Source organism: Fringilla coelebs (genome assembly GCF_963513975.1).
Source record: "Fringilla coelebs genome assembly, chromosome: 2".
Taxonomy (NCBI): domain Eukaryota; kingdom Metazoa; phylum Chordata; class Aves; order Passeriformes; family Fringillidae; genus Fringilla; species Fringilla coelebs.
Window position 1 is genome coordinate 64616060 of NC_140029.1, and position 17316 is coordinate 64633375.

A 17316-nucleotide genomic window follows, 5' to 3' on the forward strand; every position below is an offset into this window, starting at 1 on the left:
GGGGCAGCCCCGGCCGCGGGGGGCACCGCCGCCTGCCCGCTCGGCCCTCCTCTCCCCGCTGCGCCGCCGGGAAACAAAAACCACCCAGAAGCGGCACGGGGGGCACCGGCACCCTCCTGCCAAAGCAGCCCCGCGGCGGGAGGCGGGCGGCGGCGCGGCGCTGCCATTGGCGCGGCGCGGGCCGTCCCTCCCCGCCGGGAGGAGGAGGAGGAGGAGGGAGGCTGGAGGCGGGCCCGCGCGGGGCGGTCGCTCCAGTCGGTGCGCGCCGGGCGGCCGGGTCGCTGCTGTTGCAGTTGCCGCGGAGGGCAGGGATCCGGGAGCCGGGCAGGGGCAGGGTTTAGGGCGGCGGGGCCGGGAGGTCAGGCCGGAGGTCTAGGGCGGCGGGGCCAGGAGAGTTGGCGGTCGCGCCGTCGGTGCCGCGCCGATCCGCGCCCGGAGCCTGCATGGGGCGGCGGCGCTGAGCCCAAGCCGCCCCGCTCCCGCCGCGCTCCCGCCCCGGCCCCGCCATGGCCGAAGCACCGCAGCTGGTGGACATCGACCCCGACTTCGAGCCGCTGCCGCGACCCCGCTCCTGCACCTGGCCTCTGCCGCGGCCGGAGTTCAACCCCCCCAGCTCGGCCACTTCCAGCCCGGCGCCGTCGTGCGGCGGGCAGCCCGATGGGGCGGCCGGAGCCGCGGCCGGGGCCGGGGCCGCCGCCTCGGGAGCGCTGAGCGCCGACTTCATCAGCAACCTCAGCCTGCTAGAGGAGAGCGAGGACTTCGCGCCGCTGCCCCCCGCCGCCGCCCCCCCGGAGGCTGCCGCCTGCCGCTGCGGGGACTTCCCGGCGCCCGAGGCCGGCTGCCGCCTCCACCCGCCCGGACCGCCGCCGGTGCCGCCGGTGCCCCCGCCCGTGGCCGGTCTGTCACCGGGTCCCGTGCCCGGGCAGCCCCGCAAGAGCAGCTCGTCGCGGCGCAACGCGTGGGGCAACCTGTCCTACGCGGACCTCATCACCAAGGCCATCGAGAGCTCCCCCGAGAAGCGGCTCACCCTCTCCCAGATCTACGAGTGGATGGTCAAGAGCGTCCCCTACTTCAAGGATAAGGGCGACAGCAACAGCTCGGCCGGCTGGAAGGTAAGCGGAGGGTGGTGGGGGACGCCCCGTCGGAGAGGGGTCCCGGGAGGCTCCGCCGCCCCCGGGCACAGCCGCGGCGCTGCAGGCTGGGCACGCCGCCCTCCCCGGCTGCAGGATGCCCGCTGCGCAGCCTGCAGTGCTCCGGCTCCGCGCTTTCAGTTTGACCTCACGTTTCTACTTTTTTTCACCTTTCTAAAGGGAGAACTCCTAAGGGAGAAAAGCGTTCCAGCCCTCCCGCTAGAACGCGGGCGCCGGGGCGCTGGAGGGACCGGGGCCGCCCCCCGATCTCCGCCTCCCCCAGCCCTGCCCCGCCGAAAGCAAAAGTTCACGCGGTGTCACGGCGCCGTCCCCGGGCAAAGCCGGCAGGAGCGGCGCCGCCTCCTGCTGCCCGGGGGCGGCCGGCGGGGCCCGGGGTGAGCGCCCGTGTGCCGGGGGTGCAGCCGGAGCTCCGCCGCGGCCCCGGCGCTGCCCAGCCCCGGAACGCGGCCGGTCCGTGCCGCCGTCCGCCCTGGCGCTGCAGGGCTTTGCCGTCGGGCGGCGAGGGGACAGAGGCAAACAGGGATGGGGAAAGAGCGGAGGCAGAACAAGGGTTGCAGAAATACCGTGTGTTTAATGAGTAAACCGCAGTATTTGACCTGATGGCTTTGTTAAACTTGAGTTGCGGGAGCGTCTTTCTTGTGTTACGTGGTGGGACGGAGCTCCCTCCTTCCCTCTCTCCCGCGGCGCAGTCCCTGCCGTCTGAGCGGAGCGGTGGGAGCAACCTGTTGTCGGCCGGGATTTGTGCTCAGCCCCGCTCCGGCCGGTGCTGCCCGGAGCCCCGCGGTGGGCTCTCCGAGGGACCAGCTCGTCACGTCCCGGGGGACCCTCGGGCACGGGCTGTCCCCTAGACACCTGCGGGGCGAGCCGGGCGAAGCTGCGCTTGGGGCTGTGCGGCCCCGGTGGCAGCGCCAGGCGCATAGTACCCTCCAGCTTTGCATCCCCGTGGGTGATAAAGGCTTTGCCGCCAGTGAATCCTCCCTCTCCGAGGCCTCCGTCGAGAAAGTGTCATCCATCCGTGTCCCCGTGCGCGGCGGAGTCAGCGCCGACACTGTCGCCTTGAGAGCGTTGTCAGAACGAGCTTGTGCCGTCTGCGTACAGGCAGAGCCTCCTCCGCCCTGCGAGGGATTATAGTGACGGCAGAAAATGTGTGAGGTGCGAGCACCTAGCAGGGCATCAGCGCACTCTGGTGTGTTCGGGACTTAGTCCCAGTTAGGGCCAAGTGTCAACTCAAATCCTGCGTTTATGTATTTTTAGTTGCGCTGCTAGGAATGTTTGTTACATCGGCTTTTTGTAAATTTCTATTTTTTTAGAAGTGAGCAACATCCTACTAAGGAAATGCAGGTTAATCTGTAACTCACTTTTAACTGAAAGTTTTTAGGGCTTTTGAAAGTAGTTTGTTAGTTTCTATTGATGTGTTTGACTAAAAAATTTAAAGGATAATTGTCTGAAGACATCTGTCATGAAAAACTTTAATCGGAGTGAAGTGATTGATAGTTGACAGCTTTTAAATAAGGTAACTTGTCACTTGAAAGTGCTGCTTTTTTTTCCAGTGGTATTTTAGTCTCCTTAAGTGCCTTTTCAGAATGAGTAGAAGAGAACTAAAAGCCAAACAAACCAAAATAAAATCAAATAGTTCCCAAGTTCAGGTGAGCAAGTAAGAAACACTGACAGCTGTGTAACTTACTCGGCGCTTCCTGTTTTATTGCTGCTCGTCCCCTGGTGTATCAGCAAGGAAGAAGTCTCGCACATCTCTCTCTAACAGATTGAGCACATCCTATGCCCACATACCTCTGCTGTGGCAGGGAAAGCTGCTCCTGGTAGGATTTTTGGCTGCAGTACCCTCTGGTAGAGTGCAGTACATAGTCTGCCACTGCTGGTGGGTAAATACACATGGGCTCTCCTTCCATAATTAAATAGTGTTATGCATCGGACATGTGTTGCCCCCATCCCTTTGGCTGCTCTGAAAGTTGCATGCTTGCAGGTTTTACCACCTAAGCCACGGAAGTGCGAAGTTTCTTAAACGCACTTTCAAGTTGAGTTACCAGCAGCCACTGGGTGTCAACTCTGTAACTGGCCCGGCTGAGGCGTGCAGCTCGTTTGCCTTGTTTATCACCAATTCTCCGCGGCTCAGCGTGAGCGAGGATAACTTTTATTTTTTTCCCGTTTGGGAGCCGTTGGTTAGCCCGTGGTCTGGGGACCTGCTGTAGGCGTAGGGCTGGGAGCGAAGCCTGAGTCAGCCGAGGGCCCTGCAGAGGAGGAGCATCGCTCCAGAGATGAGCACAGATTAGCGACTGACTTTTCTGCTGACAGAGGGAGCGCGGGTTCGCCTCAGAGCCTGGCACTGACTTAGGGCTGGGAGTACATTGTGCACTGCTGACGCAGGCTGGGAAATGGGGGGGTATTTATTTTTTTTTTCCCTTAAGTAAAACTTCGAGACGCTTTGTCTTGTTGGGGTTTGCGTGTTTGCGAGTGCGCTAAGGCATCTCTCAAATTCTTCAAAAAATGTATGAACGCACAATAACTGAAAAAGAATGTGCACTTTTCTGCATAGTGGCAAGGCGGTGTTTCTCAGGCAGAAGTTGAGGGCTGACTGCTCTAGTGCTTGTGAGTATGTACTGCCCTGATTTAATACATGATGTTGAACTTCTTTTTCATTTTTCACTGAAGAAAGTTCAGAGGTGTCAACATTATCTGGTAGCAGCTCAAAACAGCATCCAGGCTCTTCTGAATAAAAACATTAAAATAAAAATGCCTTTTAAAATGAGGGAGCATAAGCCAAAATTTTATATTGATATAAAATTATCAGTAACATAAAATTATTTAAGTAGGTAAATTGTTCTCCATATACACAGTAGTTTATTCCTGATTTTCTTGTCATAAACTCTGCTTAATAAACAAATCCCCTGTTGAGCTCTAAGGGAGCAAAGTCTCCATGACCCGCATGGGGTGGCTGCCTTGAATGAAGCACTTGGGATGTGCTCTGCCAGACTTTCTGCATTGTTGGTTGTGAATGAGTGCTGATAGTGACCTGTGTTGCTCAGAGAAAGCAAAGCAAGAACAAGATCTGCTGCAGAGATAACAAAGAAATTGTTGTGAAAGTTGCATGGAAGAAGGAGACTTCTCCTAGTGTAGTAGTTAAGTAAAAGCAACATTTTGCCTTACCTGTGATCGTGGGAGACACAAGGCTTAAAACAGAAGAGGCAAGAACTCCACTCAGCTCTAGATAACTATTTTTTGACATAAATATGATAGCCTTTTGGCTAATCATCATATATAAAATATAAAACATCTCTGTGATGTGCATATTTCATGATGTCTTTGCTTTATGGAAAGTGTTGAGATTTATTGTAAAGGAGCTGTTGCAGTTAAGCTTCCTTGAATGGTCTCATCCTTTCAGTCTGCTTTTGAAAATGGGTTCAAATAAAACCCTATAATGTTTTTGAACAGGAAACATGGAATTTTGGTGTCACTCATCTGGAGGTGGATGTGTTGTTGATTTTTCTTGATGGCAGGTGTTAAGGTCCCACAGGCACATACGCCTCCTTGACTTTTAGTCCCAAGGGAGCTTGTTCACCTAAATTCAATTGCTGCCATTGTTGAAGGAATGAGGAGAGATATCTAGCTGCAGAGGGATGAATGGTTGTAAGCCTGAAAGCCTGAGGACAAAACAGACATGGGACAAGGTGCTTTGGGTGCCTTATCATAGGAGCTCTCTATGGTCAGCCCTATTCTGTAGTGATTTGGTCTCCATGCAGAATGAATTCTGGGTTGTTCTGGTTCTGTTGTATTTGGTTTGAAAATCACAGGGAGTAAAAAAATATTAGAAAGACTGAAAAATCAAAAATAATTTTCACTGAATTTTTTCAAAGCTTTTGAACCTAGATCAGCAAACAGTTAAAATTGTGGACAATTAGATGATTTATTTAAATTGAGTACATAGAATCATAGAGTCATGGAATAGTTTGGATTGGAAGGGGCCTTAAAGATAATTTTTGTGAGGTTTTCCTTATTTTTTTTTTTTTTTGGTGGGAAAAATCACAATTGAAGATGGCCTTTAACTCAGCTTTGTATTCCCTCAGTACTGGTTACATACCTGTGGGCATTTACCTCTGTCCCTTAAGATGCTTTCCCAGGTGATCTGTGCTTCCCCCAGCATCATGTGTTGTATTATGCATTCATACAGCACACACAGGCATATGCAGGTAGAGGTGTGTACATTTGGCTTCCTGTTTGTGGATTCTGTCAAGGTCAATGCTCTACAGTCATACTTTTTACTATACATGTGGCAAATGGCCTCAAGAGCTGGCAGCTGCAGTTGGGTCTGCTCTGCCATGACACCTGGTCTCAGCCCACCCTGTTGTGAGAAAACTCTTTGGTGTCTTGCATACCTGCTCACTGCCACCACAGTGCCTCGTGTAGCAGCCTCTGTTGTCTGTCAGTCACCTGCATTTTGCTTAGTTTCAGGTATGAAAGTGCAGCTCAATTTTTGCAGGTGCAAGGTGCTCTCCTCACCTGTGTCTGAATAACTCATGGCTGAGCTTTTGAGCTTCCCATCAGGGCCTTGAATAATGCTTTAATTTTCTCTTAATTTTCTTTGCCCGTTTTCTGTTTGCTGTGGTATCTGTTCAGTTACTTGTATGATTATAGGTAAGACTAAACACCAAAATGAAATGTGTGAGTGGCTTTGTATAGTGACATAATGAACTAAATTTTCCTTAAGTGCCTTTAAATAACTTCAATACAAAGACAAAGTAACAGCTCTCTGCCACTCTATTTTTTATGACATGCTCAGCTGCTTCCTTATTATCATTATTTTTATATCACATGGTTTTACAAGTAGTTGGTGAAGTTGTTTGTTTGGGGAACTGGAGCCTTTGCTGCTTGTGATGGAAAGGGGAGGCAGTGTGGTGCAAGGAGATAAAGATTTTTAGGTGAGGTATGTGAGGTTGTTTTCTTTTTCTCTTTTTCCTTATCTTTTTAATAAAGTAGGCAATACTTTTGGTGGTTGGGTTTTTCAGTAAGGCACCAGGAATTGTGTAGTCCTGAGATGTCTGCTCATATCTTTTTGGTTTCCAAAGCATGATGCTGCCTAAATGCGTGTGTCTCTGTTTACTCAACTGGTGAATCATTTTGTAAAATAAGTGCTTGGCTTCTGGAATAAAAATGCAGATATATTTTGCAGCCACAGATTTGTGAAATATGTAGGGCTGTGGCTACAGAAATTCAACTCTCAGCCCCTTCTGTTTTGGGAAGAAGTTCATATATGAAACAAGAATTTCTGATAGAAATGATTTTAAAACCTTGAGTAATGAGTAATAAACTAAGACATAGTGAAGATAACCTGAAATACAGTATATTGTTTTCTTCTTTCAGAAATATGTAAAAGATGGATATATTTGCTTCATTGTCAACTCTTGTGAGCGAGGAACTTCAAATTGGCTGGTGCTGGCTGCAGATAGTTATAGTTAAGCATATGGAAGTGCATACTAATATTTTAATGAATTATCTGGCATTTTGTTTGTCAGTCTGGTTGCTAAAATGGGTTTTAAATATTGGGGAAACACTGCTCTTGGTGATGATAAGTTGTGCTTCAGAAATTAAGTGCATTGGAAAGAGTCTCATTTTGAAGAGCAGCATTTCTACTGCTCCATAGTGAACTTGAGCATGCGTTCAATTGATCTGTGAAGATAAGTGCTATTCACATTTAAGTATTATTTCTAAATATACTTAGTAAACATTAATCATGTGTGTTTATCAAACAAAGGTGCATCATTCCTGCACTGTCATTTGTGATATGCAGATGTCTTAAGTGAGCAGTGCAGCATCATGAGGCTTCTTGGTAGGTCTCCATTCCCAATGGAGGAGGGATAAAAAGAATTAAGGTGCTTTTACAGGATTGGGTATTTTCTTCTACGATCTTCATTAAGCCTCATGCTTGCTCTAGATTTTGCTAGGGGACACTGGTCTTTACTAGATTGCTTAAAATGATGCCTAAAGAGGCACGTGTTAAGTTTTGAAGCACTTCTGTAATGAACGGTGAAGGCTTAGCAGTGCTTTGGTTGGTGGTAGATGGGACCAGAAGATGGCTCTGTCTTTAAAAATGTAGTCACTCAAAACCTCCTGGGACTCTGACAGCTTCTGCATCAGACAGAGATTAGGAATGGCTGGAGGAGTGGAGGGCAGCACTCAGTTTGCTCAGACAACTTACTGAGCTGTTAAAGGCATCTTGCATCACTGCGCAGTACCAATGATGTTCTAGTTCTGTTTGAACACAAGTCTTATTCTAGAGTTAGTTAAACTTAAAGGTACACATCTTCTCTTGTTCTAGTCTTAGGAACCTAGTTTTTGGGAATTCTGAGAATCCATGCAGTTGGAAGTGTGTTCAGTTCTGTTGCTACTTCAAGAGAGCATGCCAGGGATGGCTGTGAATGCATTTCTAAGTAGCCTGTGTTTCTCCAAGTGCTTTACTGGTGTGTGCAATGTAGGCTCACGTTGGTGTGAGCATGTGGGACACCTTTTTCGCTTTGTCAGGGCTATTGCTACGTAGGTCCATGTGGTGTAGCTTCTGGGGCCTGGCACATGTGTGCTGGGAACATGGTCTCTGAAATAGTATATATTCAGATTTAAATTTGGACTGATTACCAGAAAAGTGCTTGCAAGCAGGGGTGCCCTTAACCATAATATTTGCTGACTAAATTATATCTTCTGGCTCTGCTCTGTAATATGTGAGAATTCTTATTTTATTAGCGTCTTAATTTTTTTTGGGTTCTCTTTCTCAGAGGCCACTTACTGCCAGGCCTCCATGGTGCTTCTGCACGATGATGTAAAATGATGAAATGGGCTGGGCTCTGCTTCTTGCATGTTGGTGTCTCTATTAGAAAATGTTAGAAATGCCCTTCCTTTAATTTAGTTGCTACCAGAATGAAATTTTCATCACGTGCGGAAATCAGGAAATCAAAACCTTTTTTAAATTAAATGAGTGGTGTGCATACGCGTAGGAGTGATGCGTGTGAACAGCTTTTGTGCTGTCCATGGAAACTTTGGTTCTGGAGAGAGTTGAAAGTGCATAAGGCTGCTTTAGTGCTGCAGTGCTTTGTGCCTCCCAGGATTTGTTTATATGTGACCTGTCCAAATTTACACAGCAGAGAAGGTCTTTGCACTTTTTTGGAAGGGGAACTCTGGAGCATAGGAGTGTGGCCATTAATTTTTCCCTTCCTGAATAAGGGGTATACACATAATTCAGATTGTGGACTCTGTCAATTTACTGTTGGCAGTCTCACTTGCAATGGCAAGGTGGCAACTTCTTCAGTTTTCTTGTGCTTAGCTCCAGAAACTGTGACGTGGGTGGGGTTTCACTTACCCATCACTGACTTTTCAAACTCTGCAGTTAGATAAGACTGAAGCAACTTGCTATAAATGTGGTGACTTGTTAAACCGCATTTATTGTGCAAATGAGCTTACATCCTGCAAGATCAGCAGAAATGCTTACTGTTTGCCTGGATGGAAATTAATTAAAATTTGGCAACTGAAATTAAAGGAATGGATTTGTTGCCCGTTGTGTTATTTGAATCTGCCTTTCAGTTCCCACAGTGGGAATTAGCACACTTGCAAATGTTTTTTTGGCATATGTGAGTTCTAAGTCAGTGCTAAGTTCTGGCATCCGTAGCCTTCTTAGATTTTTACTGCCCTTTAATATGTGTTAAATATATGTAAAGTCACTAATGGGAGTAAGGATACTAACAGTCCAAAAATACACTGTTGTGGTGGTGGTGGTGTAGGCTCATTTGCTTGTAGCTTGAATTTGCTTAAAACTGATATGAGTTAATCTGCTAATTTGATTGTAATTGTTAGAATTAAAAAAAAAAAGGTACCGGTGCCATGCATATCTTGGATATATATCCAGATTTGAATTTTGATTGCCAAAAGCATACTTACAGACTGAGATCTTTAGTGTTTGCCAACTAAATTATATCTTATAGCAATGCTTTGCAATATATAGAAACTCCTAATTAGATATTCAAAAAATGAAGATGCTGTTATTCAGACGTGCTTCATAGCAGGCCTCCGCAGTTCTACCCTGTCAGGATGTGAAAGGATTATGCGCTCTGTGCTCCTGCTCACTGTTAAACGTGTTGATTTCTCTTTCCAAAAATATGCTCCTCAAATCTGAACCTTCAGATTAAATGTAATTATTTGCCAGCCCCCAACCCCTTCTCCCAGAAACCCTGGCTCTCTGAAGGCACGCTGGTGTTGCTCTGGGGCAAGGAGAGATTGTATGTGCTGTTGTTGTCTACACGTGGGACAGTGCAGTAAGCAGGTGTAATTCATGCCTGTTTGGCTGGACCCTCTCTTTCCTCGCCCCGTGGCAGGGTTCCCCTGCAGGACTGCCCTGCCCTGCCGGGCTCCAGCATCCACCGGCGTGGGGAGGTGTGAGCACAGGGCTGCGTGGGAGAGCCTGGAGCCTGGCTTCTGCCCCGGTGCTGGCAGGTGCTGCTGTGCACGTTTCAGGGAGCGTTCCAGCCGTGACCTGGCAGCCTTCTGGCACAGGAGCGGAGCCCACCGACGCAGTCCTGCCAAAATGGGTCTGTCTGCCTGGCCCTTTGTGGGTATTCTGCTGCTCAGGTGTGCAGAGAGGTCAGGGAAAGTAATCCTCTTTCCTCTTTGCACTTACCAGAGAAGTTCATAGTGATTCACTGAGTGATTTCTCACTACTTAGATCATTTAAGCTACATCTCTTGGCCTCTCCAGAGGATGCCATGCTGCTGCCTTTGCTCCTCAGTAAGATCTCTAAATGTCTCTGGAGGTTCAGGTGAGGGAACAAAGGAACATGGAAGGTTTAAACTGAAAGAGAGCACATTTAGATCAGATAACTGGGAAGAAATTTTGTACTGTGAGGATGGTGAGGCACTGGCACAATTTGCCAAGAGAAGTTATGGGTACCCCATCCCTGGAAGTGCTCAAAGCCAGGGACTTTGAGCAACCTAGTGGAAAGTGTCCCTGCTTGTGGTGGTGGGGTTGGAACCTGGTTATTTTTAAGGTCCCTTCCAACCCAAACCATTTTATGAATCTATGAGATGTTGTTTCAAGGTAAATAATGTTTATTGATTAGATTCATTATTATTACTACTAATTTTTTTAGCTTGATTATTACTGCTACTGATATCTTTAAATGATGTGGTGTTAAGGAAGGTTAAGGTACCAGAATCAGGTCAGACTTAGACGTTTGCAGTTGCTGCTACTCTTGTCATACTTCACCCCTGCTTCTTTGAGGTGAGCTGATGGATCTGCAGCTCAAACCAGAAGCTATTTGAAATTCAGGATGAGGATGCAGCCTCATGTGTGATCTGATCAAATTGTAGTACATAAATTAAATATAAATAAAAATGCTCTACACACTTCTATCTAGCTAGATACATTTAGATTTTGATTAATATCTAGAAATCTACAGTGGTGAAGGAGAACAAAAAAAAGCCACAAGTTTTTTTTTGGTTTTTTTTTAATGTGAAAACCCAGAGTGTGGCTGCATATTTAACTTATAGTAGCTTTAATTTTTCATAGTTTTTATGCTATCTTGGCCCTGGCATCATTGGGATGGTATTCAGGCAGACCTAGAAGGCAGTTCAGTGTTCTAAATGCTTGGAAACCTCAGAGATGTATGGAGAGGGCTGAGCCAGGAGCTTTCTCTTTTGGCTTAAATTGGAGGATTAATATTATTGCCTTTTTCTCCTTTTTCCTTGATGTGCAGCCTCCGAGTAAAGCTATGGTGTCAGGCTTTTATGGCGGAGGGTTTACCTTTACGGCAAGAGCTGAGCATCTCTCCTGACATTGTGTGTGTGTGTGTTCTGGCTGGTGGGGTTTTAGTGCTGCCCTAACGTCTGGTCCCCGGTACTGTTTGTGTTTTGTGTCCTCCTTATGCACAAATGTAGTAAAGCCACTAAACGCTGCCTTGAAATCCAAACAAGGACGGGAGTTTAAAGCAGTATTTTAAAGTGCAGCCTGTTGCAATTGATTTTGGGAAAAATCAAGAGATGCTATCTTAATGCAGACTTCTCCATGCTTGTTAGGAACTTGAGTCACTCTTGAATAATCCAGTTTGTACAGTCTATGAAAACCTGATACTGCACTCTTGCTTATTTCTTCTTTACAGTTCTGTGGCAATGACATACTCATAAGCATTTAAAGGAGAAACCATAATCTTCTCTGCTTGCAGCCCAAGCCAACGCTAGTCATCCCCCGATGCTATGAAGTCATTCTTTGCTTTGAGGTTTCTAAATAAAACTCTGTTCCAAATGTCTGCTCTGGGTGAGCACTAGAGGCATTAGGGATGGAGTCCTGCTGCCCTCCTCACTGCCTTTGACCTCTCTTCAGACCATCCTCCTGTGGCCAAGGAGACCACTCCTGCAAAATCAACATTTTCCCTTGACAGTGATCCCTCCTTCTCACTTCTGGAGCGCTGGAACAAAGATGTAAATGAATTTGCAATGATTGCACAACCTGGTTATGCAACGAGGCTGACGTGGTAGTGTATACATATGTAGAAAATGCCTTTTTGAAGATATTACATTAAGCACAGTTTCACCACCTTCTCCCCAAAGATGAGGGCAGCTGCATTACTGGCTTCACCTGGTTAACCTGCATATATAACAGACACCAAATACTCAGCTTCTGTTGACTGAGGATTATTGTTGGTGAGCAGAAAAATAAATCTGGTCTTGTGGACTGTTTATTTGGGAAGGAGTTTTTTAGCTCGAGGCCCAGAACCCAGGCAATTGGACTACTCGGTCCTGGAGCAGTGGGCTGCACTGTAGTGAGTTTTTTACTGTCAGCATAATCTGAAGCACCTAAGAGTGTGTTTTGTTTCTTATTTTCAAATGAGTGATGGTGTTTCACTTGGAGGCATCCTGTGCTAGTCCAAGAGGTCACTGAGCGAGTGCCCAGCATTGCTTACATCTGGCAACCCAATTCCTTGCTTCCTATACTTTTTAATTGCTCTGGAAGAAGAGATGCAGCACTGCTGACTCCTCCTTTTGCTTGAAGCAGGGGGACTCATGGCATGGTGCTGTAACTGCATTTTAGAGTCAGGCTGCTTGGTAAGGCTGCCCTAGCACTGAATGTGATGCAGGCATTCATTTTGTCACTTCCCTGGCAAGTTACTGTGTGCCATGTGGGCTGATGGGTGTAATTCCTGATACCTTGGGGCAAGGACAGACTTCCTGAGGTCCCTTCTTCCGTGTTTTCCACTGAGCAGATTTGCATTCAGCTACTGGGCATGGGGAAAGTTGTTCTCCTAGCTAAGATGTGCAGTCTCTTAAGAAACTGAATTTCACCCATCTCACCCCAAATGGCTGAGGCCATTGTTAAAGTGATGTCCTGTTGCTCTTGGCCTGACTGTGGCTGGTACATTTTTACTTAGGTGTGGGAAAATAAACCTTTTTGTGTCCCAGTTGCTTCTCCTCTGCAATAATTCCTTGTAGGTAGAACAAGTCAGTGATGTTATCTTCATGTGTAGTGCTTCTTGCTGATTGAAAGGAAAATTCTGCAAACTAAGCAAGTAGACTGACCTGACGACTCCTCGTGACAACTGCTTACTTTTAGTTAACATTCAGAATATTTTTATCCTAGTTTACTCCTTAGAGGCTAATAGAGTGCTGCTAGAGTAATTTTCAGATGAATCATGCCATCTGCCATGCATGCTTTGCTGTTTCAGCAGTAGGGGAGGAGAGGGAATATATACATACAGTGGTTTGAAACAGTATGTTTGTATTCTCTGTAAAACGAATTTAAGTTTCAGAGGTTTTTCTTGTTTTGTTTCTTTTTTAAAATTGTTTGGATTTTTTTATTGGTTGGTTTTTTTTGGCATGTTTATTTGTTTGTTTGGTTGGTTTTTTGTGTTTTGTTTTTTTTTTTTTTCATACCAGGCATTTTATATTTCTTGCTTTGGCTATGAGTTTTACAGGGGCTCCAGCTCTGATACTGATCTGTTGGGTGGTCACTGCTAAACTTTACAGAAGCACTCTGGACATGATCTGAATTGCTAGCGACTTAATGTGGACCATTGCAAAGTCATTTTCTGAAAACACAGTTCACATGCTGAGCATTTGGGTTGCCAAACTGGACCAGCTAGAATTTGCACCCCTCTAAAAATGAAAGATAATAATATAAAATCTATAGAGCAGTAGAACTGGGGGGTTTAGCCTGAAAGTTTGGAAGGAAAGGTCGCTTGTGGAATGAGTTCTGTCTGGCTCGTGTTGAAGATTTCTTCCTCCAGGAGCTGTTCTGAGCCAGGGGAGGAGTGTCCCCAGCATGCAGCTGTCCTACCTGTGAGAATGTGCAAACTGGTGCTTGAAACTTAAAGTTCGTAACCACATTGGATGTGTCACTGTGTTCTGTGTTGTGTTTTGTCCAGAAGCAATTATTTGGGAGACCAGCCAATCTGTTAGTAAGGTTCATGGGTTTGGGTTTGGAGAGGGCTGGGATCATAATCTTGAGGAGTTTGTATGTCAACCCTGTTCCATCTTTGAGAACCAGGCTGTGGTATTAGATAATGCTTTAACTATTACCAGGCAGAGTAAATTCTTGTGTTCTAATGTGTTAAAAATCTTCTTCCCTTGCTGGCTGTCCCAAAGATCTTATTTTCTCATAAAATGATTTGGCTGATGAACCATTTGCAAAGTACGAATAGATTGCGTGCTTTGTTCATGTCTTTAAGCTTTTTCCAACAGTTTCAACTCATGTGCTTGGTATTAGTGCCCTGACAACTGTATTTAAAGAAACTGAGAGCAGAATATTGAAATGTGGAGCAATTAAACTGTTTTCTTCCCTTTTCAAACATTTCACCCCCGCTCCTCAAGGGAATGATACGTCTGGTAAACTCCACTTAATTATGTGAGGTCAGTTGAAGGCTTGAGCAATAGCATGCTCTCTTTTTCAGGCAAGAAAGAAAATTTTCAAATGCCAGGAATCAAAAGCAAGGACTGCTTGCCAATGGAGAGGAGTTGTTGCACCAGATATCGAGCTGACATGCAAGCAGATCTCTGCTACCCTTAGATGAGGATTAGTTTATGCCCTGAAGCAAACAGATTATTAACTCTTGTAATTTTATTTTAGCATGTTTAACAACAGATAGTGGTGCTTATAAAACCCATTTAATCCTTTTTTAATCACTGCAAGTCATTTTTCCAGCAGTTATCCTGCAGGCATGGGTTCCAATGGTTAGCTATTTATTGAGCAAAACATAGTGAATATCTGTTTGCCCGTGTATACTTAAAGTCATTCTTTAATGCCTTGGATTCAAGTTTAAAATAAAAAAGAAAAAGAAAAAAAGTTGGGCCTCTACTTCTGTTGCTTTCTTCCATCTTTAATCCCCAACTCTTGAAATACCTGCAGCATCTCCTTTCTTTTGCTCTTTGCACTCTGCCACATCCTAAATTCCCCTTCAGTTTTCCCTGGCCGCTGGGTTTCTGATGTGAAGCACCAGCAGATAATCCCAGCAGATTTTTATTAGCTTGGGCTTTGCTCTGCACCTCAAGGCATTTATTGATAAATAGCAGCCTTGTATTATGGGATGTATAAACAGGAGCATGTGACTGCCCTCTGCATTGGATTTGAGAACATAGGGAATAGCAGTGGTGGTGGTGGCATGATGATGCTCTTAAAGGAGGCAGTGCCTTTTCTTAGAGCCATGGGAAAAAGGCTGGCAAACTTTCAGGTGTGCAGGAATAAAAGCTGTCAACATCAAAAATTACATGGTTGAGAAGAAACATTTCCATTTTCAAATATGATGAGAGCAAGAACATCATTGGCAGATGTAGAGCAGGGGCACCAAGGGAGGTGGAAGCCTGAATGGCTCTCCTAAGTGAGAGGGATGAAAGCTGTTGGAATTTAGAGAGGTTGGTAGAAGCAGAGGAAAATAAAAAAACCTGCATAGTTACTGGTATAATTGCTTATCTTTTACCCATGTTTCCTGTCTGCTCCTGGGACAAGGGCTGGTATTTCCTATACTTTCCATTGCCAGCTAGCTGCCATGCTGTGCCGTGCAGGTGCTGCAGCCTGTCCTTCAGTAACCAGGCTGGAATGAAAGTGCACCAAACCTCTTAATTACCAAGTTATCATCCACAGTGAGACAGAGGTAAGGAACAGCTGACACCAAAAATCTTACCAGGTTAGGTGTTTTTAGCTAGGCATCATGTGTAAAAGTACCAGCACCTGATGGACGCATGGCAAACAACTCCCCCAGAAAGAGTTGTGGGGTGGAGGGGTGGAGAATCTCAAGCCTTTTCAGGTTTGTTGCTCAGTACTGGGATCTTTCAGCATTTTGCAAAGATCTGTCCCCTCTGTGCCAGCCGCTGGGATGCAATGTAGCAGTGCTGCCTTGTACCCCTGCGAGGGCAATTCCTCCTTCTGTCTAGTGCGTGTCTGAAGTGAGCGTGCGTGCCACAGAAACACAGAATTGTTCAGCTGGAAAAGACCTTTATGTATCTGTGTAGAAGCCACTTCCCAGCGCTGTGTGAAAGGTTACGAGTGAGAAGGAGACAGTGGTAACATTTATGTGTTTCTGACTGTAGGAGCTTTGTCTTTTGGCTCTGATTAAGCCAGTGTTTAGCCTGTGAAAGTATTTTTTTCCTCTAACGTTGGGAGATCTGCTATTGCAAGCAATTTTGCCATCGGGGCCGGATGGCATAAGTGAATACCTGACTGACTTGAAATAATTTGATTAGTCTGTCTTTCACTGGGGGAATCCCTTGCTCAGGCTTATCCCAGGGATAAATGAATCATGCAGAGGAGACGCTGAAATTGCCAATAAAGGCTTTAAGTTTGTTGCTGGTAAGTGACTGTTAAATGAGCTTTGCTGTAGGATATGTACCTTTTCCTAGAAATGTCTTTAACGTGGACTGAATGATACTGAAATATTAAACCTTCCAAATTTAAGGGAAAAACCCAGAGGCTGGAATGCTTTTATAGTCAGAAACTTCTAGGTTTATTGCTAATGCTGATGATTTGCTTGAGTACCACTTACACTAAATTTTATTACATGAGGAATAGAAATAGAGTAGCAAAGAATATCTCTACTTAATAGTCCCTCTCCTCATTAATACTTGTTTTCCTCTGCCATGTAAATCATGTGTTAAATGTTCACACAGGCAACACCAGTAAGAAAAATAGATCTTGCTTACTGTTTAAGGTTTTCCTTCATCTCGTACTGGTTACCTAAAGGCCAGGTGTGTAACTGCTGATGCGAACCAGTTGTGAGAGAGTCCAGTAAGGTTCTGAAGTTCCTCTGCAGCAGCAAAGCCTCTGGCTGATTAGCTGGTGTGAACAGCACAGTCCTCCTCTGAACAATGTGCGAGGTTTCCTGCAGGTTCCTTCCTACCTCAGAGGAACCTTTATTCAATCAAGCCTGATGGTTCCTATCCGTTTGTTGACTTTTGTGATTCCAAGAACCTGTTGGTGTTGCCTGGAAAGCCCTTGGGTAGCTGTAGAAGGGAAAGAAGATAGTTAGATGTGACGAGGTTTATGTAGTGTGCTTTTAGCTTAGAAGGCTGGTCTGTTTTGGATTGGTAGTTGGTGGAGGGGAATAGGTTCCTGTTCTAAATGTTCACAAGGAAGAACTTCATCAGGCACAGTAATTCCTGAGAAAGGAGGCAGCCCTTGTGACCTTCCATAGAGGTCTTTTAACACTCAGATTATGAGACACCATTAGTTTAGGGAAGAGGCCAAGGGACAGCTTCAAGTGTTGACAAAATAACCTCATCAAATTCAGGCCTGTAGTTCCAAGTGCATGGAACTAAGATGGTAATCTTGGACCGTGTTGTTTCCACCTCATGTGAAGACTTTGCATTTTGACTCCACAGGGGACTGGCCCAATTTGCCATGTTTTCCAGACACTGAGAGTTCAGGAACCTCTAGGGTTTTTCTGTACAGCCTATAGTTTGGCAAACTGATTTGGAAACCAAGATCTGAGTATCTTCTTGCCCATACCACAGTGGCTGCTAAAGGACTGGAAAAAAGGTTCTATAAGAAGGAGTTAAAAAAAGCAAGTATCTTCCAGTCTGTAGAGAAATCACAGATTTCACTTGTGGTAGTAACAGTCTGCTCCTCCAAGGAGGTAGAAAGGTGACAGCCATACATGGGGTTTAACCCACACCTCACCCCTGCCCTCCAGCCC

The 17316-nt window shown here is 46.1% G+C and overlaps 1 protein-coding gene across 1 annotated transcript in view; it reads left to right on the plus strand.

Annotated features, from left to right (window-relative positions):
• Positions 1 to 270: 270 nt before the first annotated feature.
• The window catches only part of FOXO1 (forkhead box O1), a 61404-nt gene continuing 44358 nt past the window's right edge, over positions 271 to 17316 (plus strand). Inside the window, exon 1 of the mRNA XM_084227213.1 lies at positions 271 to 1112. Within this exon, the coding sequence (XP_084083339.1) occupies positions 507 to 1112 (606 nt within the window). The 5' untranslated portion in view covers positions 271 to 506. The remainder of the gene's footprint in view (positions 1113 to 17316) is intronic.